The 23,513-nt window shown below is 43.0% G+C and overlaps 2 protein-coding genes across 3 annotated transcripts in view; one reads left to right on the top strand and one right to left on the bottom strand.

Annotated features, from left to right (window-relative positions):
* lrrc4bb (leucine rich repeat containing 4Bb) overlaps positions 1 to 23,513 on the bottom strand; it is a 41,573-nt gene that overhangs the window by 6,394 nt on the left and 11,666 nt on the right. Inside the window, exon 1 of one of the 2 annotated variants that reach the window (XM_061756588.1) lies at positions 2,140 to 2,209. The exons of the other annotated variant lie outside the window; for it this stretch is intronic. The gene's annotated coding sequence lies outside the window, so the exon portion shown is untranslated. Of the gene's footprint in view, positions 1 to 2,139; positions 2,210 to 23,513 lie in introns of those variants that run through there. 2 annotated transcript variants of the gene reach the window in all.
* On the top strand, positions 14,982 to 21,873 carry LOC133469247 (heparan sulfate glucosamine 3-O-sulfotransferase 2-like). Its single transcript, XM_061756072.1, has 2 exons — positions 14,982 to 15,633; positions 19,478 to 21,873. Exons 1-2 carry the CDS (start codon positions 15,206 to 15,208, stop codon positions 20,094 to 20,096), a joined length of 1,047 nt encoding a protein of 348 aa, XP_061612056.1. The 5' UTR covers positions 14,982 to 15,205; the 3' UTR covers positions 20,097 to 21,873.

Raw genomic sequence — 23,513 nt, 5'->3', positions numbered from 1 at the left:
TCCGGCTTAAAAACTTGCTCGGATAACTCCACCCTTGCCCCGCTCCTGCTTCCTCCTTCGCTGTTCGTGGCGCGTCCACTGTGGGCGTGATGTAGGAGTGGTCCCAATTGTAGGCAGTCGGAGCAGACCGCAGTTCTGTAGCCCCTCAGTGAGAGTACCCTTTTAACTCCGTAAAAGTAGTTCTGCCTGGGTCGAGCAGAAACCTACGACTGTATCAGAGCGGACTTTGAGCTCTGCCGCCGTTAACCAGGCCGCTCGGACCGGAAACAGAAGCGTTCGAGCCGGCTGGGAGCGGAAACGGAAGCGTTCTGTGTAGTCTTGATGTGTCAATTGAGACATGCAGCTGTTGTGACGGAGAAGATCCGGTCAGTTTTCAAAATACAACACATTGACACGCGAATCACAATACAACGGAAATTATATAAATTGGTCATTCTTTCTCTGCGGCCCAGTAACAAATGCCTCATGGCCCGATACCGGTCATGGGAACCACTGTCTTAGAAGACGTTTCGCCTCTCATCTGAGCAGGCTTCATCAGTTCTTGCAACAAGGCTTGGTTAGGACAGACTACCCAGGCCTGAGAACAATGCAATTGAAGATAGTTGTGATATTCACAGGGTTTGGCATTTCTAATCTTTTTGGAAGTCTTAACTATTACAGAATTATTGTTTTCTTCATCCATAAAGCCTTCTTTCAATGCACCCAAAATGGTCAAAATGTAGCTTTATTCTTCAGCCAAAAAAGTCTTATTTCCGACTTCAATACATTACCACACATAAGGGATATATTTCCCCCCCCCCCCAGCCTTGGGGTAGCAAAAATACATTATTCACATGTTAAAGACCACACAAGGTAACAAACCTTTCACTGTGTGAGGAGAAGGTGGGGGGGAGAGAGAGAGAGAGAGAGAGAGAGAGAGAGAGACCTTGACACTGTAAGCCTGTTGCCTTGACATGCCATCCTCAATCTCTCCACCATATGAGGCGAGTTATGTCTCACGAGAGGCTCTTCAGGTAATAGAATGTTACACTCTACAGTCGGTTTTTGTTTTGTTTTGCTGGTTGAATCATGACATTGCTGCCACGCCTGCATTTTTATTTCTTTTTTCCTCTCCCGCTGAAGCAAATTCTCAAAAGGTGTATTTCTCTCTCTCTCTCTTTTTAATCTTTGTTGCTCTTTGGTGTTGAGAGCAGATTGCAACAATGTCGGTATTGATTATTCGATCAGGCCTGAGAGAGCGCTCAGTCGTGAAAAGACAAATTAGCTGCAAGCTGCTGACCAATTGCTACAAACCAATCACGGCGTGATTGTATCAGGCCTTTCCACAACATAGTCGTTAAGGTTTATGAAGAGGCAAAAAAAAGGCTGTGGGTTGTTTTCAGGGGGTGGGGGGGGTGGGGGGGGGGGGGGTCAAAAAATTGGAAGGATCTATCTCCTGGTGGCGTGCTTAGTCCATGCAAGGCCTGATGAGATGATGGTGTGCATGAACACAAAGCCACACAGGTGCAGCAGGGCCAACATCATCTCCTGTAACTATGACAACACTAGATTGATTCAGGACGTGGGAATCAGGGTAGGCAGAAATGCTGCTTCAAGTGGCAAGAAAATATTGTATTTCTCACAAAACAAGGCATTCAATGTACTGAGCTTAAAGATGACGCTTTCCCTTGCATGATTTGTACCACAATCGAACAGAATGGCCTTATTCATCTATGCAGCTGCGCTCACTATACGGCGCACCTTCCTCTAGAACGCAATTGAGATTCTGAATAGGCCTAATTCTGCACATGCTGCATTACAAAATGGCTTGCACCCATTCGGGCTTAATGACAACTGCACCCACAAACACCCCCCCCCCCCCCCCAAACCCCCCACCGTTTCTTTCAAGGCAACGACGTGTGCTTACATAATACATTAGCTTTTTAATTTAACCCCAGCTCCACATGACGGCTTCTTTTTGCTCCTACTAATTATTCACTCCGTCTAAATTGTCATGCATCTTCGCAACCTCTGCACAATTTGCCACCTGATAGTCTTCAATTGATGTCAGCGTGCACGTCGTGGAATCAAATGGAATCACCGCGCCGGCCATTTCATCCTTCTCTCAAAACGTATACACCTGCACAAGCATGCACTTACCTCAGCGTTGCGGCGTCTAACGTCGAGGTTTTCCTTCAACCTCCCCATCGGCGCTCGCTTGTCTGTCTCCCCCCCCCCCCACCCCAACCACCCACCCACCCCTCGATTCACCGAAATGGATTGGCTTGTCTGCCGGGCTGAGAGCTGCCCTCTTCACGTTCGTCTCGTCGGCTATTCCGCAGCGCCAACGCAACGCGGGGGTCCGCGCGGTGGTGGTGGTGATGGCAGCTTACAGATGAACACAATCCACACCGACGGGCGCGACAAAGAATTGGAGGAGGAGAGCAAAATCAGTTGAAAGGCCACTGGGAGACGATGATGTTAGTATGATCACACTGGATTGAAGGGGACGAGGATGCATGCGCGCGTCTGGTCATCCTTGGAGAAAGCGCGCATGCAGGCTGCGCACAAGTGTTGTTTTTTTTTTCTTCCCCCCACCCCCCACTCCCCCGTCTTTACGCACATTCCGCATGTCGCCCTCTCTGAATCCCACTAAGAGCAGCGAGGATGTGCCTCTCATGGCTACACCTGCAGTCATGGAGCCATTGAAGCACTTTATCCGCATGAGTTGTCCTGTAAAAGAGCACGATGCTGACACATATTTTAGTCATGACTCAGTGCAGGAACACATCAGGACAAATTCAGGCCTTGCTATTAGAAAAGTCTGTCAGGATTATTTACAAGGTAACCTGCACGCCTTATGCTGACTGAATTGATTTATGACTTGCTTAACCCAAGTAATGACTTCACTTGTTTGAAATGTAGTGGGGATTCAACTTGACTTTTAAAAAAATTAAGTAAAAAAATTGCCACAGTAACTTGCGACCTGCTTGAAACTTGAAGGTTAAAACTTGAGACTGCACATATGTGACTTACTTCCCACCTGTGACACATGTATATTGTGACTGAGCAAGATTGGATATGACTTGACTAATGACTTGCTGAAACCCAGAGGTGGGTAGTAAAAGTTAACAACCCACATTTACTCTCTTAAATTTGTGGATAAATTGTAAGCATCAGAGTAGTTTTAATACAATATACTTTTTACTCTTGGTAAGATGAAACACTACTCCTACTCCGTTACATTGAGCTACACAACATTCCGCTAGCTACATATATTTTTATCGACAAGTATTTATTAGCGCTTGTGCGATCTATTTTGGTTTGTTAGTCAAACCTGTGTCACCAATCCAACGTAAATACTCGAGACGTTTGACTTCATCTCACCAATCAGACGAAGTCAGGCAGTCACTTGACCACAGAAGCAAAGTTGTCAAAATGACTAATTTACATGAAAAACCCGCGACCAGATTGAGGCTAAGCGGTTCACAAAATGGATGCCGGACTATACGAAAAAGAGCAGCTACAGTAAGTCATGCGATGTAATTTGTCTGCCTGAAAATGTCAGCATTTCATCCTACAACGACACCACTAAACTGGTCAGGCTTCATATATCACTTTAAAGTGATATTGTTGGTCAGTATTTTAATTTGCATATTCCCGTTTTATATTTTTAGCCATTTAATGTTCATGTGCTATTTCAATAAATCATTGGAAGTTGCTCACCTCACCAATTACTCAGTACTTGAGTAGTTTTTTTTCCCACTGAATACTTGAGTAATTATGCATAATTATTTGAATGCAGCCCGATGGGGGCACAAGCCAATGCAAACTGTAGGCCAGTCCCAAGCCTGGATAAATGCAGAGGGTTGCGTCAGGAAGGGCATCCGGCTTAAAACTTTCCCAAACAAATGTGAGCGTTCATCTAAAGAATTCCATACCGGATCGGTCGTGGCCCGGTTTAACAACGTCCGCCACCGGCGCCGTCAACCTGCAGGGTGCCGTTGGAAATTCAGCTACTGTGGGTCGAAGTTGAAGAAGAGGTGGAAAGCGGGTTCTTCGGCAGAAAGAGAAGAGCCGAGAACTGAATGTTGGGACTATGACAGGAAAATCTCAGGAGTTGGTTGACATGATGATTAGGAGAAAGGTTGATATATTGTGTGTCCAGGAGACCAGGTGGAAAGGCAGTAAGGCTAGAGGTTTAGGGGCAGGGTTTAAATTATTTTACCATGGTGTAGATCGGAAGAGAAATGGAGTCGTGGTTATTTTAAAAGAAGAGTTGGCTATGAATGTCTTTGAGGTGAAAAGAGTATCAGATCGAGTGATGAGCCTGAAACTTGAAATTGAGGCTGTTATGTATTATGTGATTAGTGGCTATGCCCCACAGGTAGGATGTGACCTAGAGGTGAAAGAGAAATTCTGGAAGGAGCTAGACGAAGTAGTTCTGAGCATCCCAGACAGAGAGAGAGTCGTGATTGGTGCAGATTTTAATGGACATGTTGGTGAAGGAAATAAGGGTGATGAAGAAGTGCACGGCATACAGGAAAGGAACTTGGAGGGACAGATGGTGGTAGGCTTTGCAAAAAGGATGCAAATGGCTGCAGTGAACACTTTTTTTGCAGAAGAGGCAGGAGCATAGGGTGACCTACAAGAGCGGAGGTAGAAGCACGCAGGTGGATTACATCTTGTGCAGATGATGTAATCTGAAGGAGGTTACCAACTGTAAGGTAGTGGTAGGGGAGAGTGTGGCTAGACAGCGTAGGATGGTGGTGTGTAAGATGACTCTGGTGGTGGGGAGGAAGATTAGGAAGACAAAGGCAGAGCAGAGAACCATGTGGTGGAAGCTGAGACAGGACGAGTGTTGTGCAGCTTTTCGGGAAGAGGTGAGACAGGCTCTCGGTGGACAGGAGGAGCTTCCAGAAGACTGCAGCCAAGGTGATCAGAGAGGCAGAAAGGAGAGTACTTGGTGTATCTTCTGGCAGGAAAGGAGAGAAGGAGACTTGGTGGTGGAACCTCACAGTACAGGAAATCATACAAGGAAAAAGGTTAGCTAAGAAGAAGTGGGACACTGAGAGGACCGAGGAGAGGCGAAAGGAATACATTGAGATGCGACACAGGGCAAATGTAGAGGTGGCAAAGGCCAATCAAGAGGCATATGATGACATGTATGCCAGGTTGGACACGAAAGAAGGAGAAAAGTATCTATACAGGTTGGCCAGACAGAGGGATAGAGATGGAAATATGTTGACTGGTGCCAGTAGTGTGCTAGATAGATGGAAAGAATACTTCGAGGAGTTGATGAATGAGGAAAATTAGAGAGAAGGGAGAGTAGAAGAGGCAAGTGTGGTGGACCAGGAAGTGGCAATGATTAGTAAGGGGGAAGTTAGAAAGGCATTGAAGAGGATGAAAAATTGAAAGGCAGTTGGTCCTGATGACATTCCTGTGGAGGTATGGAAGCATCTAGGAGAGGTGGCTGTGGAGTTTTTGACCAGCTTGTTCAATAGAATTCTAGCGCGTGAGAAGATGTCTGAGGAATGGAGGAAAAGTGTGCTGGTGCCCATTTTTAAGAACAAGGGTGATGTGCAGAGCTGTGGAAACTATAGAGGAATAAAGTTGATGAGCCACACAATGAAGTTATGGGAAAGAGTAGTGGAGGCTAGACTCAGGACAGAAGTGAGTATTTGCGAGCAACAGTATGGTTTCATACCTAGAAAGAGTGCCACAGATGCATTATTTGCCTTGAGGATGTTGATGGAAAAGTACAGAGAAGGTCAGAAGGAGCTACATTGTGTCTTTGTAGATCTAGAGAAAGCCTATGACAGAGTACCCAGAGAGGAACTGTGGTACTGCATGCAGAAGTCTGGAGTGGCAGAGAAGTATGTTAGAATAATACAGGACATGTACGAGGGCAGCAGAACAGCGGTGAGGTGTGCTGTAGGTGTGACAGACGAATTTAAGGTCGAGGTGGGAGTGCATCAGGGCTCAGCCCTGAGCCCCTTCCTGTTTGCAGTGGTGATGGATAGGCTGACAGGTGCGGTTAGACTGGAATCCCCGTGGACCATGATGTTTCCAGATGACATTGTGATCTGCAGTGAAAGCAGGGAGCAGCTGGAGGAACAGTTAGAAAGATGGAGGCATGCACTGGAAAGCAGAGGAATGAACATTAGCCGAAGTAAGACAGAATATATGTGCATGAATGAGAGGGGTGGAGGGGGAACATTGAGGCTACAGGGAGAAGAGATAGCAAGGGTGGAGGACTTGAAATACTTGGGGTCAACTGTCCGGAGCAATGGTGAGTGTGGTCAGGAAGTGAAGAAACAGGTCCAAGCAGGTTGGAACGGGTGGAGGAAGGTGTCAGGTGTGTTATGTGACAGAAGAGTCTCTGCGAGGATGAAGGGCAAAGTTTATCAAACAGTGGTGAGGCCAGCCATGATGTACGGATTAGAGACAGTGCCACTGAAGAGACAACAGGAAGCAGAGTTGGAGGTGGCGGAAATGAAGATGTTGAGGTTCGCTGAACAGCCAAGGTTCGATGTTTTGGAGATAAAGTTAGAGAGCGCAGACTTCGATGGTTTGGACACGTCCAGAGGAGAAATAGTGAGTATATTGGTAGAAGGATGATGAGGATGGAGCTGCCAGGCAAGAGAGCTAGTGGAAGACCAAAGAGAAGGTTGATGGATGTCGTGAGGGAAGACATGAGGGTAGTTGGTGTTTGAGAGGAGGATGCAGGAGATAGGCTTACATGGAAAAGGATGACGCGCTGTGGCGACCCCTAAAGGGACAAGCCGAAAGGAAAAGAAGACTTGAGTAATTATTTGAAAGACTACTTTTTACTTGTACTTGAGTCATATTATTCTAAAGTGAAGGTACTCCTGAGTATATTTTTGGGCTGCTCTATCCCATCTCTGCAAGTAATGACTCAACGGGACTTTCTCCAAATTTAGTGGCAACTCCGCTGGACTTTTTAACCGCACTAATTTTTAACCACACTAACTTGCTTGAAACTCCCAGGTTAAGACTTGAGACGTACTTATGACTTGCATACATCTCCACCAGGGTTATCAAGTCAGCAATATGTCCCAGCATGTAATATTTTCTGTTGTGAGGCCATTGTCACTGGGGTAGTGCCCTCAAATATTCTCCATTTGTACCCTTGACAATTAATTGACTTTACCTGCACACTGACCTCCACGCTGCACGCAGCCGAGTGTGAAGCGGCTGGGATGAAAATCAGCACCTCCAAATCTGACACCATGGTCCTCAGACGGAAAAGGTTGGAGTACCCTCTCCGAGTCGGGGAAGAGATCCTGCCCCAAGTGGACGATATGGGTTTTGTTCACAAGTGAGGGAAGAATGGAGCAGGAGATCAACAGTGATGCGGACTCTGTATCGGTCTGTCGTGGTGAAGAAGGAGCTGAGCCGAAAGGCGAAGCTTTCAATTTACCCATCGATCTACGTTCCTACCCTCACCTATGCTCACCAGCTGTGGGTCGTGACCATAGGAACGAGTTCGCAGATACAAGTGGCCGAAATGAGTTACCTCCGCAGGGTGTCAGGGCTCTCCCTTAGAGATAGAGTGAGAAGCTCAGTCATCCGGAAGGTGCTCAGAGTTGAGCCGCTGCTCCTCCGCATCGAAAGGAGCCAGATGAGGTGGCATCTAGTTAGGGTGCCATCTGGACGCCTCCCTGATGAGGGGCTCCAGGCTCGTCCCACCAGGAGGAGGTCCCGGGGACGACCCAGGAGACGCTTGAGAGATTACGTCTCCCGGCTGGCCTGGCAACGGCTCGGGATCCCCCCCGGAAGATCTGGATGGAGTGGCTGGAGAGAGGGAAATCAGGGGCTTCCCTGCTTAACCTGCTGATCCCGCAACCCAACCACGGATAAGCGGAAGAAAATGGATGGATGGATAATTATTAAGTTAGTTCATAGGTTCTAGGTCACATGAATGTTGGGAAAAGTTTGGTATTGCTATCTTGGTAAAACTTTTTTTCGATCTTGGTAAAAAAAAAAAAAATTCGATCACAAAAACCTGACATTTGATCAGGGGTGTGCAGACTTTTTCTATCCACTATATATGAAACTTATATTAAAATGACAAATGAGATGTCTATCCTGCAGACGTTGCATACAAGACTTGGCGACCACATCAAATTTCAGCCATATAAAGTATTGTATGTGTGTTTGTGTTTGTGTGTGCGTGTGTTGAATTGGCCCCTGCGCATTTGAAGTGTCCCCTCTTATCAGTTTTTGTGCTTTGACTGCCCTCTTCACTGTCAGCTCCAAGTTAGAGCATCTTCTCTCCGTCACTAAAAGGTCAAAGGACGCGGAAGGCCCGTTACGCTTCCGAAAGACCCCCAAGATATGCAGCCTCCCCCATCCCCCTCCCACTTTGCATCTCCGTCCTCTTCCTCCCCCCTCCTCACTTTTGCACTTCCCCTCCCTGTGAATGCCGTAGTGAGCATTGTTCGCGAGCGCTCGCTTTTTGCTGAAAGCCGCACAGCAATGAGGTCTCTGTGCCTTTTTGCCTCCGTCTTCCTCTCCCCTCCCCCTTCCCCCCTCGTCTACCCATCTCTCCCCCTCGCCTCCTTCCTCGCTCTCTTTCTCTATTAAATTTCCAGTCACACAGCAGTGCAGAGGATATTCCTCTTTTCCCTTGTTCCCCCTCTTCCTTCCTCTTTTTATCCCTCTGCTGAAATCTCAGCTCACAATCCAGTCTGCGTCCCAACCTGGCCGCCTTTCAGCGCTCGCTCTCCTCTCTGTACATCTTTTTTGCCTTCCAACGTCCCCTCACAACCCCCCGCCCCCACCCCCAACCCCCGCCCGGCCGCCACGCCATTTAAAATGACTCCATGCCAAGTCCCCAACCCTGCGCTCCCTCCTTCCCCCGCTTCCCACTCCGTGTCCTCACTGTGTCATTGCACATTGAATCTGATATCCCCCCTCTTATGCATGTATGGCTCGTTGTATTTGCAGGCACCCTTGAGCATCTGTGCGAGGAAAGAAGGACATGGATAAATAAACATCATGACTGTATTGCTCATGTCATCGCTACATGAAGTGCACAGAGAACAAGCGCGCGTGACACTTTCCAACGCAACCCAAACCCCATCAACTCTTAACGCCGTGTTGGGAGCCACAGGAGAGGAACGGGAGAGGGAGGGGCGAGGATTTGGCAGAGACATGCTAGCGCGTCGAGACATATGTGGCATGCTGATAGCGCCACAGAGGTACAGCTCACACTGTGAAGGAGTTTTGGGAGAGATGGAGGGAGGGAGGAGAAGCATCTGGGTGGAGGGTGCCTGGACACACGTCTGTCAATTCCAATCCCCTCACCACTGTGAGGGGGGGAAAAAGTATACGTTTTGTGGTGACAGTATAAGGGAGGCTGAGAGAAAACAGTGAGGAAAAACCCTGGTGTCACAGTATCTTAGCAACTGCCTCCATCTCCTTGGAGACGGAGGGATGACATCATTTCCTGTCTGGGAGAGGAGAACTCACTTTAGGTGTGTGTATGTGTACGTGGGTTTGAAAGTTGTTACATGTTACTTGTGTACATGCCTAGGATAGGCACACAAGGTACGGTTAGGGTTAGGTAGCTAGCGTTAGGGTTAGGTAGATACACAATAGTTGCTGAATTTCTGTCACAAAACAGTTTCACATGACAGTATAGCACCACTTATATAATATATTGAAAAAAATATATATATATCAAATAGCATAACGAACAATAAACTACAGTTGACTCCACAAGTAAAGGTGAAAGGATCTCATTGCTTTTATATCACACATGCACTGAAATCATATGCTTGTAAGAACTGCATTGCCTTATGTATGTAATGTCTATTACAACAGCTCATCTGGACTGTCACGGTCACAATCTTGAATTTTCAAAATGAAGCCTTTCAGTAATATGAGTTGAGGCCCTTGTGAGCGACCTTTTAAACATTTGTATCCTTCGCTTCCCTCTTGTGGATAGAAATGGGACTTGCAATCAGTCTTGCTTAAGCCACCATCACTGTCTTTATTTATTTGTCAATCCAAATACAGTTTTGGCAAAAACCAATATTTTCCTTCACTAAAAATGCTACCAACCCAGAATGGAAAGAGAGTTCATATCATTCCCATGTAGCACGACTTCAGACTTCTAATAAGGACAATTGCAATCATTGGATCAGTTGGTGTCGCAGACAGTACATTTCCGGTATCATAACATTATTATAAAATGATATATGGACAGTCAAAGAAACATCGGGTGAATATAATAATGATGTGCAATATAAAGGTCATGCCACAATGATAACTGAATGTGTTCTTCTCCCAAAAGAATTCTGGGGGCCTGACACAAATCTCCAGTCAGCAGAACGCAGTTAAGAGCATTATACACACATTATAGAGATTGGCATATGATTCATAAAGACATCCCAGAGGAGTTAGATGTGTTTCACAGATCATGCTTCAGCAGAATCATTTAAAGAGGGTTGGGGAATCATTGGGTTGAACCATCTTCATACAAGAGAAATTCCTTGGTGAGGTGATGATTTTCCTTTTGAGATCACCGCTATCTCGTGTTCTCTTTCTGCTGTAGCGTTTCCCTTTATGAACACACCGTTTTCTTTTCCAGACTGACCGACTGATGAAAGTCTCATTTTAAACTCTAACCCTTGTAATTAATCCATTCAATTAAATGTTACCAAATAAAATGAAAACAGATTTTATATTTCAGCGCTGAGCCTCAGCCGTTATCACGTTTACGCTGACTGCAAAGCAACAGATGGGTTACTAATTGAAACTATTATTTCATTGTTAATGATGTAAATACACACTCTATATACATAATGACATTTGAATATTGGTTGGTTTAAAAAAATAAATAAATAAAAAACACAGATACATAAGTTTGTATGATCTTATTAGATGGCGGTGTATCTAATGTAGTGGCCGATGAGTGTATACATTTCACCATTAATGTCACCGTTTCCTAGAGGCGGTTCAATTATTTATTTGAGTGTGCCAACTCGAATCACTCCACAAAGTTTGTGTGCTCTCCTTGTCTCACCAGTAGGTTGTGCTATTGTAGCAGCTTTGGCCTTCTAGAACAGGGGTCTCATATTTTTGGGTCCAGGGACGCTTTACAGGGGAGACATTTTACCAAGGACCCCCTCCATATTCCTAAAATCAATTACTATGATTTGTGTACCACAAAATTCCTTACGAATTTAAAAAAAAAAAACCTAAACTAAAATTGTTTATTTTCGAGAAAAAAAAATGTAGAATTCAATTGTATTTTTTCCAATGGGAAAGAAAATGTAATATTTACATAAACAAAAGGCATTTCTAGAATGAAAAAAAAATGCATTATTACAATATTATATATATATATAACGTCAAAGTTTAACGGGCGAATCACATTTTAACAATTTAAAAAGTCTCTTCACTTTTTAAAAAAAATTATACAACATAATAATGACATAATAATAATCCCACTTAAGTAAATGATCTTTTTCAAACTCAGTAAATTTAAGTAATTATGATATTGAGTGATTACTAATATTCTAAAGAGCTCTTCAGCTGTGAGATGGTTGCATCAACAGATAATAGATGCTCTTTATGCGGCGTGGTGGTCCCCCTGGGCCTATTTATGCGCTCGAGAGTGGCACTCAATAAAACAGCTCACTTTACGGACTGGGTGTGAATTGTTTCTGCAAAGAAGCGATACCTCACCCATCTGCGAGGTGAAGTTGTCCGCATCATCTGTATCGGAGCGGTGACACTAACCCCACCGCCCGATCCCAAATCACCCCCTCCTCAGGCCTCACTTGGTGCTGACAAACGAGCTGAGCCGCTGGCACAGCGGTCAGCAAAGAAAAGTGGGCTCTTGGAATTCTCCACGAGAAAAACAAGCAAAACCTACACCAGTTTCATCATTTTCTTTTCACAAGCGTGTATGCTATTGAGCTTTGCAAATTTTGTATAATGCTATAGTCAGCTAACACAAATAAACATAAGGATTTTCACTCTCTGACATGATTTTGAGGCTTTTTAACATACAGTAAATGCATTACAGAATTTGTCCTAAAACCCACCAGATGGCACTGATTTCCTTTCTTTCTTTCCAATATGTATTTTATGTTTAATACAGAGTCATAATAGAACAGAGAAATTGACGTCTCTAAATAAACGACTGTAGTCTTCCGTTTTGTTTGTCCCCCCCCCCCCCCCAAAAAATGAGCTTTGGGGCAGAAATGACTGCACTCCGCGAATTCCGCCTAGCAACATGTGGCCGAGTGAGGAGTAAAATCATTATAGTATTAAGCAAGTCCAAAAGAATAAAATCAATACACTATGGATCTCGTCGTAAATTTACAATAATTACACTTAAAAAAAAGGATTTAATTTTCGGTTTCACATGATTAAAGTGTGGTAAATTGATGTAAATCTCCACTCTTTTCGTATTAAAAAAAATATATACTGTTTGTTAGTTTAACACATTTTAACCACGTGCAACCAATGTACACGTTCAAATTAAGTAATTTAAAAGTATTTTTTTTTCCAGTGTAGACCCTTTTGTTAAAAGTTTTACTTTTACATGAATAAAACACAATCGTATTTTGGGAATAAATTTGTAATATTATGAGGAAATAATGCTGATTTATCCTGTCACAGTCAGAATATTTCATTCGGTATCTTACTTATATTATGCGGGGGGGGAGTTAATATCATAATGTTATGAAAAATGATGCAATCGGTCGTTTCGGACTGTTGCATTGGCAAGTTTGTGCGGCAATTTTCTCTTTCAGTCATTAAAATTACAACTTTCTCATTTAGCATGCCAACTTTTTTCTCGAAAGCTTACATTTTATTCTAATATTTAAACATTTTGACATTAAGACTGGGACGTACAATCTTTAACAGTAATATCGATTCTAGTTTCTGTAGCCCATCTATGGCATTTTGGCATTGTCTGTTAGCATTAAGCTAGCAGACGTTCATAAGTTTCTTTCGTTAAACAGGCAATGTGTAAGTCTTTATTTTATGTTTAAACTTTAACTGGGAAAAGCAATAAATATCTTTTTTGAATAATTGTTCACGGTCTGCTAGTTTTTTTAGTCATCACTCATCATTATCACTCATAACTCAAAATGTTACTCTCAACTCAAGACAAAAAAATAAATAAATAAGCGGAGGTCAGATCGTGAGTCGAGCTACCATTGTATATGCCGTGGGCCACTTCAAAAAAGCAGACGTAGTTTAGTCAGTGTGACATTACGACTGGCTTCATGTGACATTACAAGTTTTTTTCTTTTTTCAGTACAGCAACAAGACTCAAAAAAAGGGAAAGAGTACAGGTATGGAGCCTGCTTAAGTGGTGTCTGCCCGAGCAATTTTTCCATATAAAACCGCCACTAGGACGGTGCAGTCTGTGATAGCTGAAAACAAGACATATGTGCACTGTGAACTGAACTCAGGGTAAAGTGACTTAAAGCATCAATGACCCTGACCATAAAAAAAAATATTTAAAAAAAGCTGAAAACACAGGCTGCACGCTCAGCAGAGGTGATTATAACATTTAATCACAGACTCCCATCACCGCGCTGCGTAGACTTACTCGCTTCGAGGTTTGATTCACCCGCCCTGTTTGAGGAAAAATCTCATTCACTAGACGGATTGCTGAGGGGGGGCCCTCTGACTGGCCCCTATAAATCATTCTTTAATCAGAGGCCTCCGAGATTGGGCGCAGACACCCTCGGGAGAAACACGGTGACACTTCAACTCCTCCCCGCGCCGCGCCGATGCAGCGCTGGGAGTTTTTATCTTCTGGTTCCGGCCCTCCGCACCCCCCCTTCCGGGGTTGTCAGGGGAACGAAGAGGGATGACCCGACCCGTGCCCAAAAGCAAACCGCTGTCACGGAATTAGTGTCTGTCAACAGAACTCTGCTGTTTTATTCAACAGTTTGTGCTCAGCGTGTAGTTGAATATTAGCCGACTTCAGCACCGGTGAGGCTAATGTCGCAGTGACTATTATGCCGCTTTTTAACTCAAAGAACACAGTTAATAAAAGACAAAACAACAAAAAAAGGAATAGTACTGTACAGTAATGGGGATCGAGCCATTACAAATGGATGTTCAATCTGTTGTAATTCTTTATCTTTTGTGTATTTTGACTTGAGATGCACTGATATTAATATCAGTATCGGTGCCGACACTATTTGTACGCTTCAAAATGTTCCGATACTAAGACACCGATACCACGTCGCCAGCCTGACTCCAAGCTGCAGTCCACAAGTGGCGGAAAGGCAGATGACGCCGGACGATATTAACTTTCACACAGTCATTGTCACTTTCTGTGCTACTACTTGTTGTATAGCAGTAATTTCTTGCTATCCTGGTCATACTTATTGTGTTTTCTGGCTACGTGGTACCAGTAAGTACCATGTGTTTTTTTCCATGTGTTTATTTGTTCCTTGTCAAGGATTGATTCTGTTGTTAGTCTTTACTTATTCCTTATTGGGATATCTACTTCATACTTTAGGCTAGGTTTTTTCACGATGTCCTTTTGTCATCGTTTTTCGTTTCCTCATTACTCACGCACTTGCGGTTCTTTGTGTTTTGATTAATAAAGACGTGATATCGTGATCTCAGTTGCTTTGGGATATTATCCGGCCATCACCGCGTCGACAATAACTACATATGAGCGAAGATTGCGCTGATGTAATTGCCGCCCACAGTCACAAGGAGGCATATTTGCACGGTATCCATGGATTGCTATGATATGCGGTTATGTATTAACACGTCCCAGTGTGATTTGTATTCATTGGGTCGAATTCATGCAAATATTCCACTGCGTATGTTGGATTTTGCAGTGGATGCTGTGTGCATCTTGCTGCGGAGAGAGTCAGTCAAGTCTGAGATGCCAGCGTGCGTTTCATGCAAAGACGCCGTGACGTCAGCGACTTGATTTTTTTTTTTTTTTTAGCTGTTGTGAGTGTGTGCCGAGAGTCAGTCCAAGTTGTCGGAGCCGCGCGCGTCCTCCTCCCCACCGGTGCGTCATGACCGTGGCCGAGAGCGGGACTCTCGGAGGAGGCCGGTTTCCCCCTCCACATGGGAAGTTTGGACGCGCATCATCACGGGAGACGGAATGCGATCTTTTCCGAGCTTTGAAGACATTAGGCAAGATTAATTAAAAAAAAAAAAAAAAAAAAGATGCACTCTTGGTATCCACGGAGAGATGGCATGTGCGCTCCTGCTCCATCGCCGGCTTACAAAAACATCAGTGTGCTTGTTGTCCTTGTTTCTTTCCTACGTGGGCTACTGCAGTTTATTCCACGCGGAGCCCCTCGTGCTGCCGGCCTCGGGGGATCCGGCTCCGAGCTGCGGTCGGCGGCTGCCGGCCGCTGGAGCCTGCGCGTCTCCTCCCCCGTCGGCTGTGGCGGCATCCCGGGTGAAGGCTGCCGAGGGGCCGCCACCGGCCGCGCTCCTCGCCAGCACGCCGAAGTTCGGGAATAAGAAGTTGCCCAATGCCATCATAGTTGGCGTGAAGAAGGGCGGAACCAGGGCTGTTCTGGAGTTCATACGGATCCATCCGGACGTGAGAGCTGCTGGGACCGAGACGCACTTCTTTGATAGGCACTATGACAGAGGGCTCGAGTGGTACAGGTAAGGTCACACGACCTCGGGGAGGGGGCTGGACACTTCATTAGGTACACCGGTACATTCCAAAAACTCCAACAGGAGTTCTGCTTTCGCAATATTATTATTATTATTTTTTTTTTTTTTTTTTTTGCAAAGAAGTGTGTGACTGTTCTATTATCTTATGAAGGGATAAAATATTGGACACATCTGTCAGTATGATGCAGTGTAGTTGGAAAGCATATTCAAAAGCATTATTAGTTTAAAACCTCTCTGACTAATCAAGCAGATTTCTTGCGTTAGATCTTAAGATTGCACAGGTGTATATAATGGCGTTTCTAATATGTGGTAAAATGGTAAACCTTTATTGAGTCAGGCCACATATTTTACGTTCGAAAAAAAAAAATGTGGAACTAGATATGAATTATCTACCTTCTACCATCCAGTGGAAGAGCATTTAATTGTTCTGCTGGTCACTATACATAGATAGCAAAGATACATTATCTGTAATAAATCAATAATTACCAGACCAATTAAGAGAAATTTGATAGTTTACCGTGGTGCACCTGACGATCTCTCCCAGCACACTGGCTGTAATGCATGCAACATAAAATATACATGCAGTAAATGTTGCTTCTAGCATTAAAATGAGTACATTAAAATGTTAGATGGATTTTCTTCCACCCATAAGAGAGCTACTTTGAATCCATTCTTTTTTTTAAAGGAGAAGCCAAGACTAGTTTTAATGTCCTGCCGCTATTTCAGATAATTAAACCACTTGTCAGCCGTCGTCCACGAACTCGTACTTTTCCCTTCCTCGGCGAAAGAAGTTGGACTGTGTTGGTTATTGATCCCAAACTGCGACATAGAGGGCCTTTAACAAAGTGTGGCCTCATTAAACGGCTACATTTGTCGAAAGCCTGTCAGACACTTCATTAAGCATCCCCACACGATCCATAGTGAGAGATGATACAAAATTTATCTTACTTGTAAAGGCAGGATTCTTGTATTGCAAAGAGGCAATGCGAAACTTTCATCCATTTGAATCACTTTAAATTAAGACCGAGAACATTACACATACATTCATTCTTGTTAATGATTTGCCGTCAAGCAGTATAGTTCGTACGAAATCATTGCAGAAGAAAACCTCCCCACTGCAGTAATTGGCTGTCGGGCATTGTGATTGTCAGCCGCCAGAAAAGGTCGAATGCCAACACGCAGACTTGTGAGGTTCGTGGGCCTTCATAAATGTACGCTTGCTCCTGATGAGTAAAGGTCAAACTATGGATCTGGACAGCCGTTTATTGACCAGTGGAGCTGCGTTGCAAGTGTTGTCTCAGACAAGCAAAAAGATGAAGCTAACGATCCCTGAAAGTTGCCAAAGAGTAACAGAAGTCAGAGGGCTGTAGTGCAAGAATCCAAAATAAGAGACGCATCACAAATCTGCCTTTATAAATATAATGCTGTGTTTTTGTACAGAGCTGTATTACTTTAGAATAAGTCTGATATTGTGATTGTAGTCTGCAGTACTGCACTGTTCCGAATATTTTGCCTATCTCAGTTCGCCAAATACTGTAATAAGGTACCCAAAATATTAGAAGCAGCTATTGGTGCTGTTCTACACCATTGTAAAGTACAATAAATAAGTTGAAATACAACCGAAACATTCAGAAGATCGGGATGGGCGTAACAGATTCAGAAAAAATTTATGACTTTTATTTAATTTTTTTTAAACACAGTTAAGCTAACACGTTATATGTTAAAGGTAAAATGGATCGATTTTTCATCACTACCAGAAAATTAAGATCCAGATTTTATCATGAGGATTTATATACAGAAACACCACGATATGTTCAAATTGTCCGTGATTTGAAATTCACAAAGCATTTTCAGTTACTTTCAATTTTTATTTCAGTAGGGCCTCTACATGTTACATAAGGTAAATAGTAGCCCAAAATGTAAGTGTTCATGTAGAAAAATGTTAAATTTAATATAGTGTCCTATAATGTTGAAAATTTGTCTTACAATATAGCAACAAGAACAACCACAACAATACAGAAAATATCCCAAATATTAGCAGTTCACTATTCACATTTTTTAATTTTAATTAGACAAGATGCAGCCGAAGCCCTGTCTAAATAGGAAAGTACGGTGATTGGTGCCAAGGAAGTATATTGAAGTGCTACATGTTGACTGAGAGAGAAGCCTTGTATGTCGAGAGAAGCCTTGTATGTCGAGGAGATAAGTTTAGTAGTTAGCGGAAGTTATGATGAGTCTATGCCACATGTGCATGAACATACGCACTTCTGGTGCATTTAGTTGAAAATCAAATAATCTGTAAGCTATTTATTTTTAGGGTAGTGTTGTAAGATGAGTTTCATGAGATATAAAACTGTTTTGGGATCATAGTTTGTGGTATACTGTATTTATGGTTTAAACTATTAACAAGAGCAATTATAAAGTTGGGATGCGTCAATGACTCGTGTTTTTTCGTGATTCGCGGAAAGGCTAGATCCCTATTAACTGTACACATAATGGATTTGATAGACAGGTTTCGGCCATTTTAGAGGATTTGGGTCGTGTACCTACCGATGTCGAGACTACAGTGTCCTACTTTGTAGACTTGTCAGCATATCAGTCACCTGCTACTGGATGTGTTGTGTGTGCCTTCATGGTGATTTATTGCTCTTGAAGTGTGTTACACGGTGGAGCTATGTGCGACACAATTCTCTCGTGACAAGTGAAAGCGCTCGCGCTTTGCTTCAGCGTCTTTATTTGCATCAAGAAACTAGGTTTATGGCCAAAAGGAGCTTCTCGCTGGCAAGGATTTAGGGTCTTTTTACAGAGGTGGGCAAAGTTCTCACACGCTCTACTTGCATCAGCATAAGAACAGAGTGTTGTGTATTTAAAAAAAAAAAAAAAAAAAAAAAAAAGTAAATATAGAAGTACTAATTTAAATTCTGTACTGAAGTGAAAGAAAAAAAAATGGTCAAACGTAGAAATTATTTTAATTACAGTCAATTACTGTATATAGAATATCCATTTTGATAATGGCGGATAGAAATGAAACGTTCATTGCACCACATTTAAAGGGAATGAGAGGAGCCACTTTGATTGATGGCGAATGAAGTCAGCTGTGTCCACACCCACAACGGCACAGACATCGGCGCATCACATGTGCCCAGGTGCGCTGATCTACGCGTTTCTTTGTTTGTTTGTTTGTTTATTTGTTTGTTCAGATTAGACGGGAGAATTTTGGAATCGAATAAGGCCAAGGATGGGGGATATCTTGCTTCTCCGAATCATTTTCCGTTGTCATTACTGCCCCCGGGTTTAAGTTCCACCTTGTTGCTGCTGTCCCTGTTTTTTTTTTTCCGGCTTATAGCGAGATCTCAATCAGTCAAGATCTCAATTGTTGGGGACTTGACCGCTTCTCTCTATTATGCCTTTTTTTTTACATCGCATCATCATCCATGGAGGTTGAAAAATGTAACCAGCCTATTCTGACAGAATAAGGAGTAGAAAGTGCAGATATCTGTGTTCAAATGTAGCTTGTAAAAATATAAAGTTGCCAGGAAAAGAAATACTCGGAGTAAAATACAGCTACCTGAAACATTTACTTAAGTACAGTACAGGTAATGAAGATTTGTTCTACTTCGTTACTTTCCACCACTGGTGTTTTTGCCCCTCACTTGCATTTCTCTAATGTTCCCATTTTCCTTCATGCAAAGGACATTGTGTCCTCTGTGTTTGAGTTGCTTAGCTTGAACAGATTTCAAAAGGGCTGCGCCCCCCCAAGAAAGAGCGTCAAATAAATAATTTAAGTGGATGTAAACAAAAAGACTTCACTATGCTTTTATGTTTCCTTCAGAGGTTTGATGCCAAGGACTCTTGAAGGCCAAATCACCATGGAGAAGACTCCGAGCTACTTTGTGACAAAAGAGACGCCACACAGAATCGCCGCCATGTCCCGAGACACCAAGCTCATCGTGGTGGTACGAGACCCGGTCACCCGAGCCATATCAGATTACACCCAGACTTTATCCAAATCTCCCGACTTGCCAAGCTTCCAGGAACTAGCCTTCCAGAACCAGAGCTCGGGCCTGGTGGACACATCCTGGAACGCCATCCGTATCGGCCTGTACGTCCTTCACCTCGAAAACTGGCTGCGCTACTTCCCTTTGGCTCAGATCCACTTTGTCAGCGGCGAGCGCCTTATTACTGACCCGGCAGGCGAGCTGGCTCGGGTGCAGGACTTCCTGGGACTCAAGCGCATCGTCACGGACAAGCACTTCTATTTCAACCGCACCAAAGGCTTCCCGTGTCTCAAGAAACCGGAGAGCAGCGGTTCACCTCGCTGCCTAGGAAAGTCCAAGGGCCGGACTCACGTGCAGATCGACCGGGACGCCATTGAGCAGCTGCGAGACTTCTACAGACCCTTTAATGTCAAGTTCTATGAGACGGTGGGTCATGATTTCAAGTGGGAGTAGAGATTTAGGATTTAGTGTATTTTTAAAAGAGAGATTGACAAATTCCGAGGATGACTACAGCAAATCCAGTACACTCCACTGGAGTAAAGCCATTGAGCAGCGATATGAGATGAGCAGGCATCACCTCACCTTTACCATTTATCTTCCTTTACATTCATGCAGACTCGATATATCAAAAAGGAAATCAAAAGGATACTCTGGAAAGAAAGACTTTGAAAACTTTCAAGGAAGAGTTGGATTCCTAGGTCTGTAGTGAGGTATAAAGTAGAAGCACTTTATAGCATTTTCTTCGGTTTCATCAGATTTGTATGCAACGTAAAAGGGATAGTTATAATAACCAATTAATTTGTTAAGAATTTGGTCGACTGTGCACTATTTTTGGTGCGACTTGCAGAGGCGCTGTAGATCCAAACGCCACTAATTTGCTTAAAGATGAGCACATTAAGAAAGTATTTCATCCATCTCAATCAAATTGAAAACAAAAGTCAATCGACTCACTGATTAATTTTCTCCAGTCAAATGCTACAATGTCAAATGTTTCTTTTGTCATCCCAAGTTTGTCCAACTGGATAACATATTTACGAAGTTCTAGCCTAGTGTGGAAACCCAACTACTATTCCCTTTAGTTAGAGGCATGCCCCAAACCAAGAATGGTATCGCAGTTTTGGGATGCAAAAACGACGGTCGTTAAGCCTCTGCCCGTCAATGGCAGTGGTTCTGGTGGAGTCATCCTTGGTCATAATCCATTCAGTTGTAAGCATAGTGTGACTGGCACCTGAAGGGCATTTGGAAGGATTTTGGTGATAAATGACATTCGATTGATCCATTCATTGCAACACAAAATAATAATAATAATTTTTTTTTTAAAAAAACAGCTACCACCAGGCTTCAGAAACAGACTAGTATGATTGGTACCTCACTGTGGGGGTACAGAAATGAGGGAAGTTATACTTTTGGAAAAACAATAAAATGCATCCCAAACTGAAGTGAATCAAACCATACCAGTTGGTGGAAACAAGGCTTTATCATAATCTTGTATATGTATCTTGTCATTGTCAAGATTGTTTTGAAGACAATGTTAGCAAGTACTATTGATAATTATCATATTACCATTAATGGCAAGGGGTGGTGCTAAGATGAAATTTCACTGGCTATCATACAAATTGCTCATGAGAATAGGCACCGAAACAAAATTACAAAATCCATGTTTGTGTTAAATTGCTGCTTCTTTTAAGATGCTTGCCCATTTAACTTCATCAGTACATCAAAGAGTTCAGTCTACTCTCGTCTTTGCTTGCTCTTTGTCTTTCATTTCTGTAAAAGAAGTCCTTCAAGGTGAGAACTGGCAATCATGAATAAAAATGTTAACCTCCAAAATGTGGTCAACATCCTGCTATGCTCACATTTGGTGTCATTAAATACGCACACAAGTGGATTCTTGGCATATGAAATTAAAAGGTATCTTTGGCGGGGCGTCGTAATCGCCAAGGCTTTGCTGTGGGTGGCGGTGATATGATCGGCGGATGAGTGGGTGTGAGGAATTTCAATCACTGTGCAAAGACAAAGGAGGAAGCACCTTACCGTTGCAGGTTATCAAATAGACTGGGAGACTGCGGGTTACATGATTGCAGAGAAAAGTTTGGATTTGGCCTCCTGCGCTGCATACTAAAGAATGAACGTAAGAGACTGGGTGATCTGTTACCACAAAAGCAACTATATCATTGTATTCCTTATCATTTTTATGGAGCGGGGTGAAGTGAAGTATTGCACCCTAGGATATTCTGCTAAGAGTATATTTTTCATGTTCTTATTGGAATGGTTAAAGGAGAAGTTGGGTCTTCTAATTTTAGCTGTAAGTATTTGAGTATCTTTTAAATAATGACTTTGTAGTTTAATGACTTTGTTGCTGAGACTCGAACCCCAAACCTAAGAACTGTGTGGTAGCAGTGATGCCGGTCACACGTTACTGTGTAAAAAAAATAAAATAATAATAAAAAATATATATACATACACTTATTGGAGTAATCTAGTACAAGTAATCTAATACAATACGATCTCTAGATATGTAGTCAGATCAAAATTACTTATGTGTGCCACTGCGAGTTACGATTGTGGCTATGATGAATCGCACAAGGCAAACGAGTGCTCTTTAGGGTGGCTCAAGAAGAGGCTTAAATGAGCAACAGCAACTTAAAACAACTGGTAAGATACTGTATTAGTAAACCTGCAAATTAACGAACATGACAGAGAGGCGATTGTTTATCATACAACCCACAGTCAGGTTTTCATGTCAAGTCCGCACTACCGTAAGTAGCTAATTTAATGGCGCTGTATATGTTATTGGTTCATGTTGATGTCATTCTGTAACTTGTGTGGAGTGTTTTGCCAGTTAAGCTAATGCACTTTCATACTGTGGATAAGTGATAATACTGCATGCCACTCTTCAGCTGCTGAAAGTAACAAATGAAGTAACTTGCAATCTAACTCTTACTTTTAAAATCAAGTACTCAGTTAAGTAACTGAGGCAACACCAGTGGAAGACGTGGTAACCACTAGTCCACGATGCTGCCTGGACCGATGTTTTACAAATTAATTGTACGCCGATCCAGTCAAGAAGTAAAAGAGTATCTAATATGTCTTCAATCCATACATTTTCTACAGGCTTTCTATTGTTCAGGGAGCTCTTCGGGCAAAAGGCCGGTGACACACTGTACTATTCACCAATCAATCACAGAGCACATATCGAGACAGACAACCGTTCACACTCATATTTACACTGTCACTGGGTGGGAACTGAATTCACGCTGCTGCACAAAAGTCAGGCGAATGAACCATTACACGATCAGAACACAGAAAATTGAAAACCATGAATAAAAAAGGCTTCATTTTTGTCTTTTTTTTCCTTATTAAAAGAGAAGTCTGGGTCAGTTCAGGTAAGATTTGTAGCTACAGCCACAGCGATGCTTTTGTGTTCTTGGACTATCATTGTTTTAAAAACTTGCGGCTTCGAATTTGGACACAGATTGGTCGATACAACCACAATTATATCAACTGGATAGCTCAGCGTCTAAACTACTATCACCCTGGGACACCTCAGGAAGCATACATACATTTTAAACTGGTGATTAGTGATTTTACACAAAAGCAAAATAATGCTTGCATCCGTGATTCCATATTAAGTGCAAAAAACTACTAGGCTGCTTTTACAACAGATGAGAAAGCCTCTAAATGATGTCAATTTATGCTAATTAACTACTTGAATCTTTCCTAAATGCAAACAACCAAAAGAAAGCCATGCTTGGATGTGAGTTGTCTTTTCTAATGTTTGCACTCGATATAACATTGGGAATAAGTTATCAGAAGAATGATGGCTGCCACACTAAAAAAAAATATGCTAGTATCATTTTACTAGCATAC

This window comes from Phyllopteryx taeniolatus, chromosome 19, assembly GCF_024500385.1.
Source record: "Phyllopteryx taeniolatus isolate TA_2022b chromosome 19, UOR_Ptae_1.2, whole genome shotgun sequence".
Classification (NCBI taxonomy): Eukaryota; Metazoa; Chordata; class Actinopteri; order Syngnathiformes; family Syngnathidae; genus Phyllopteryx; species Phyllopteryx taeniolatus.
This window is presented reverse-complemented; position numbering and strand designations above follow the sequence as displayed.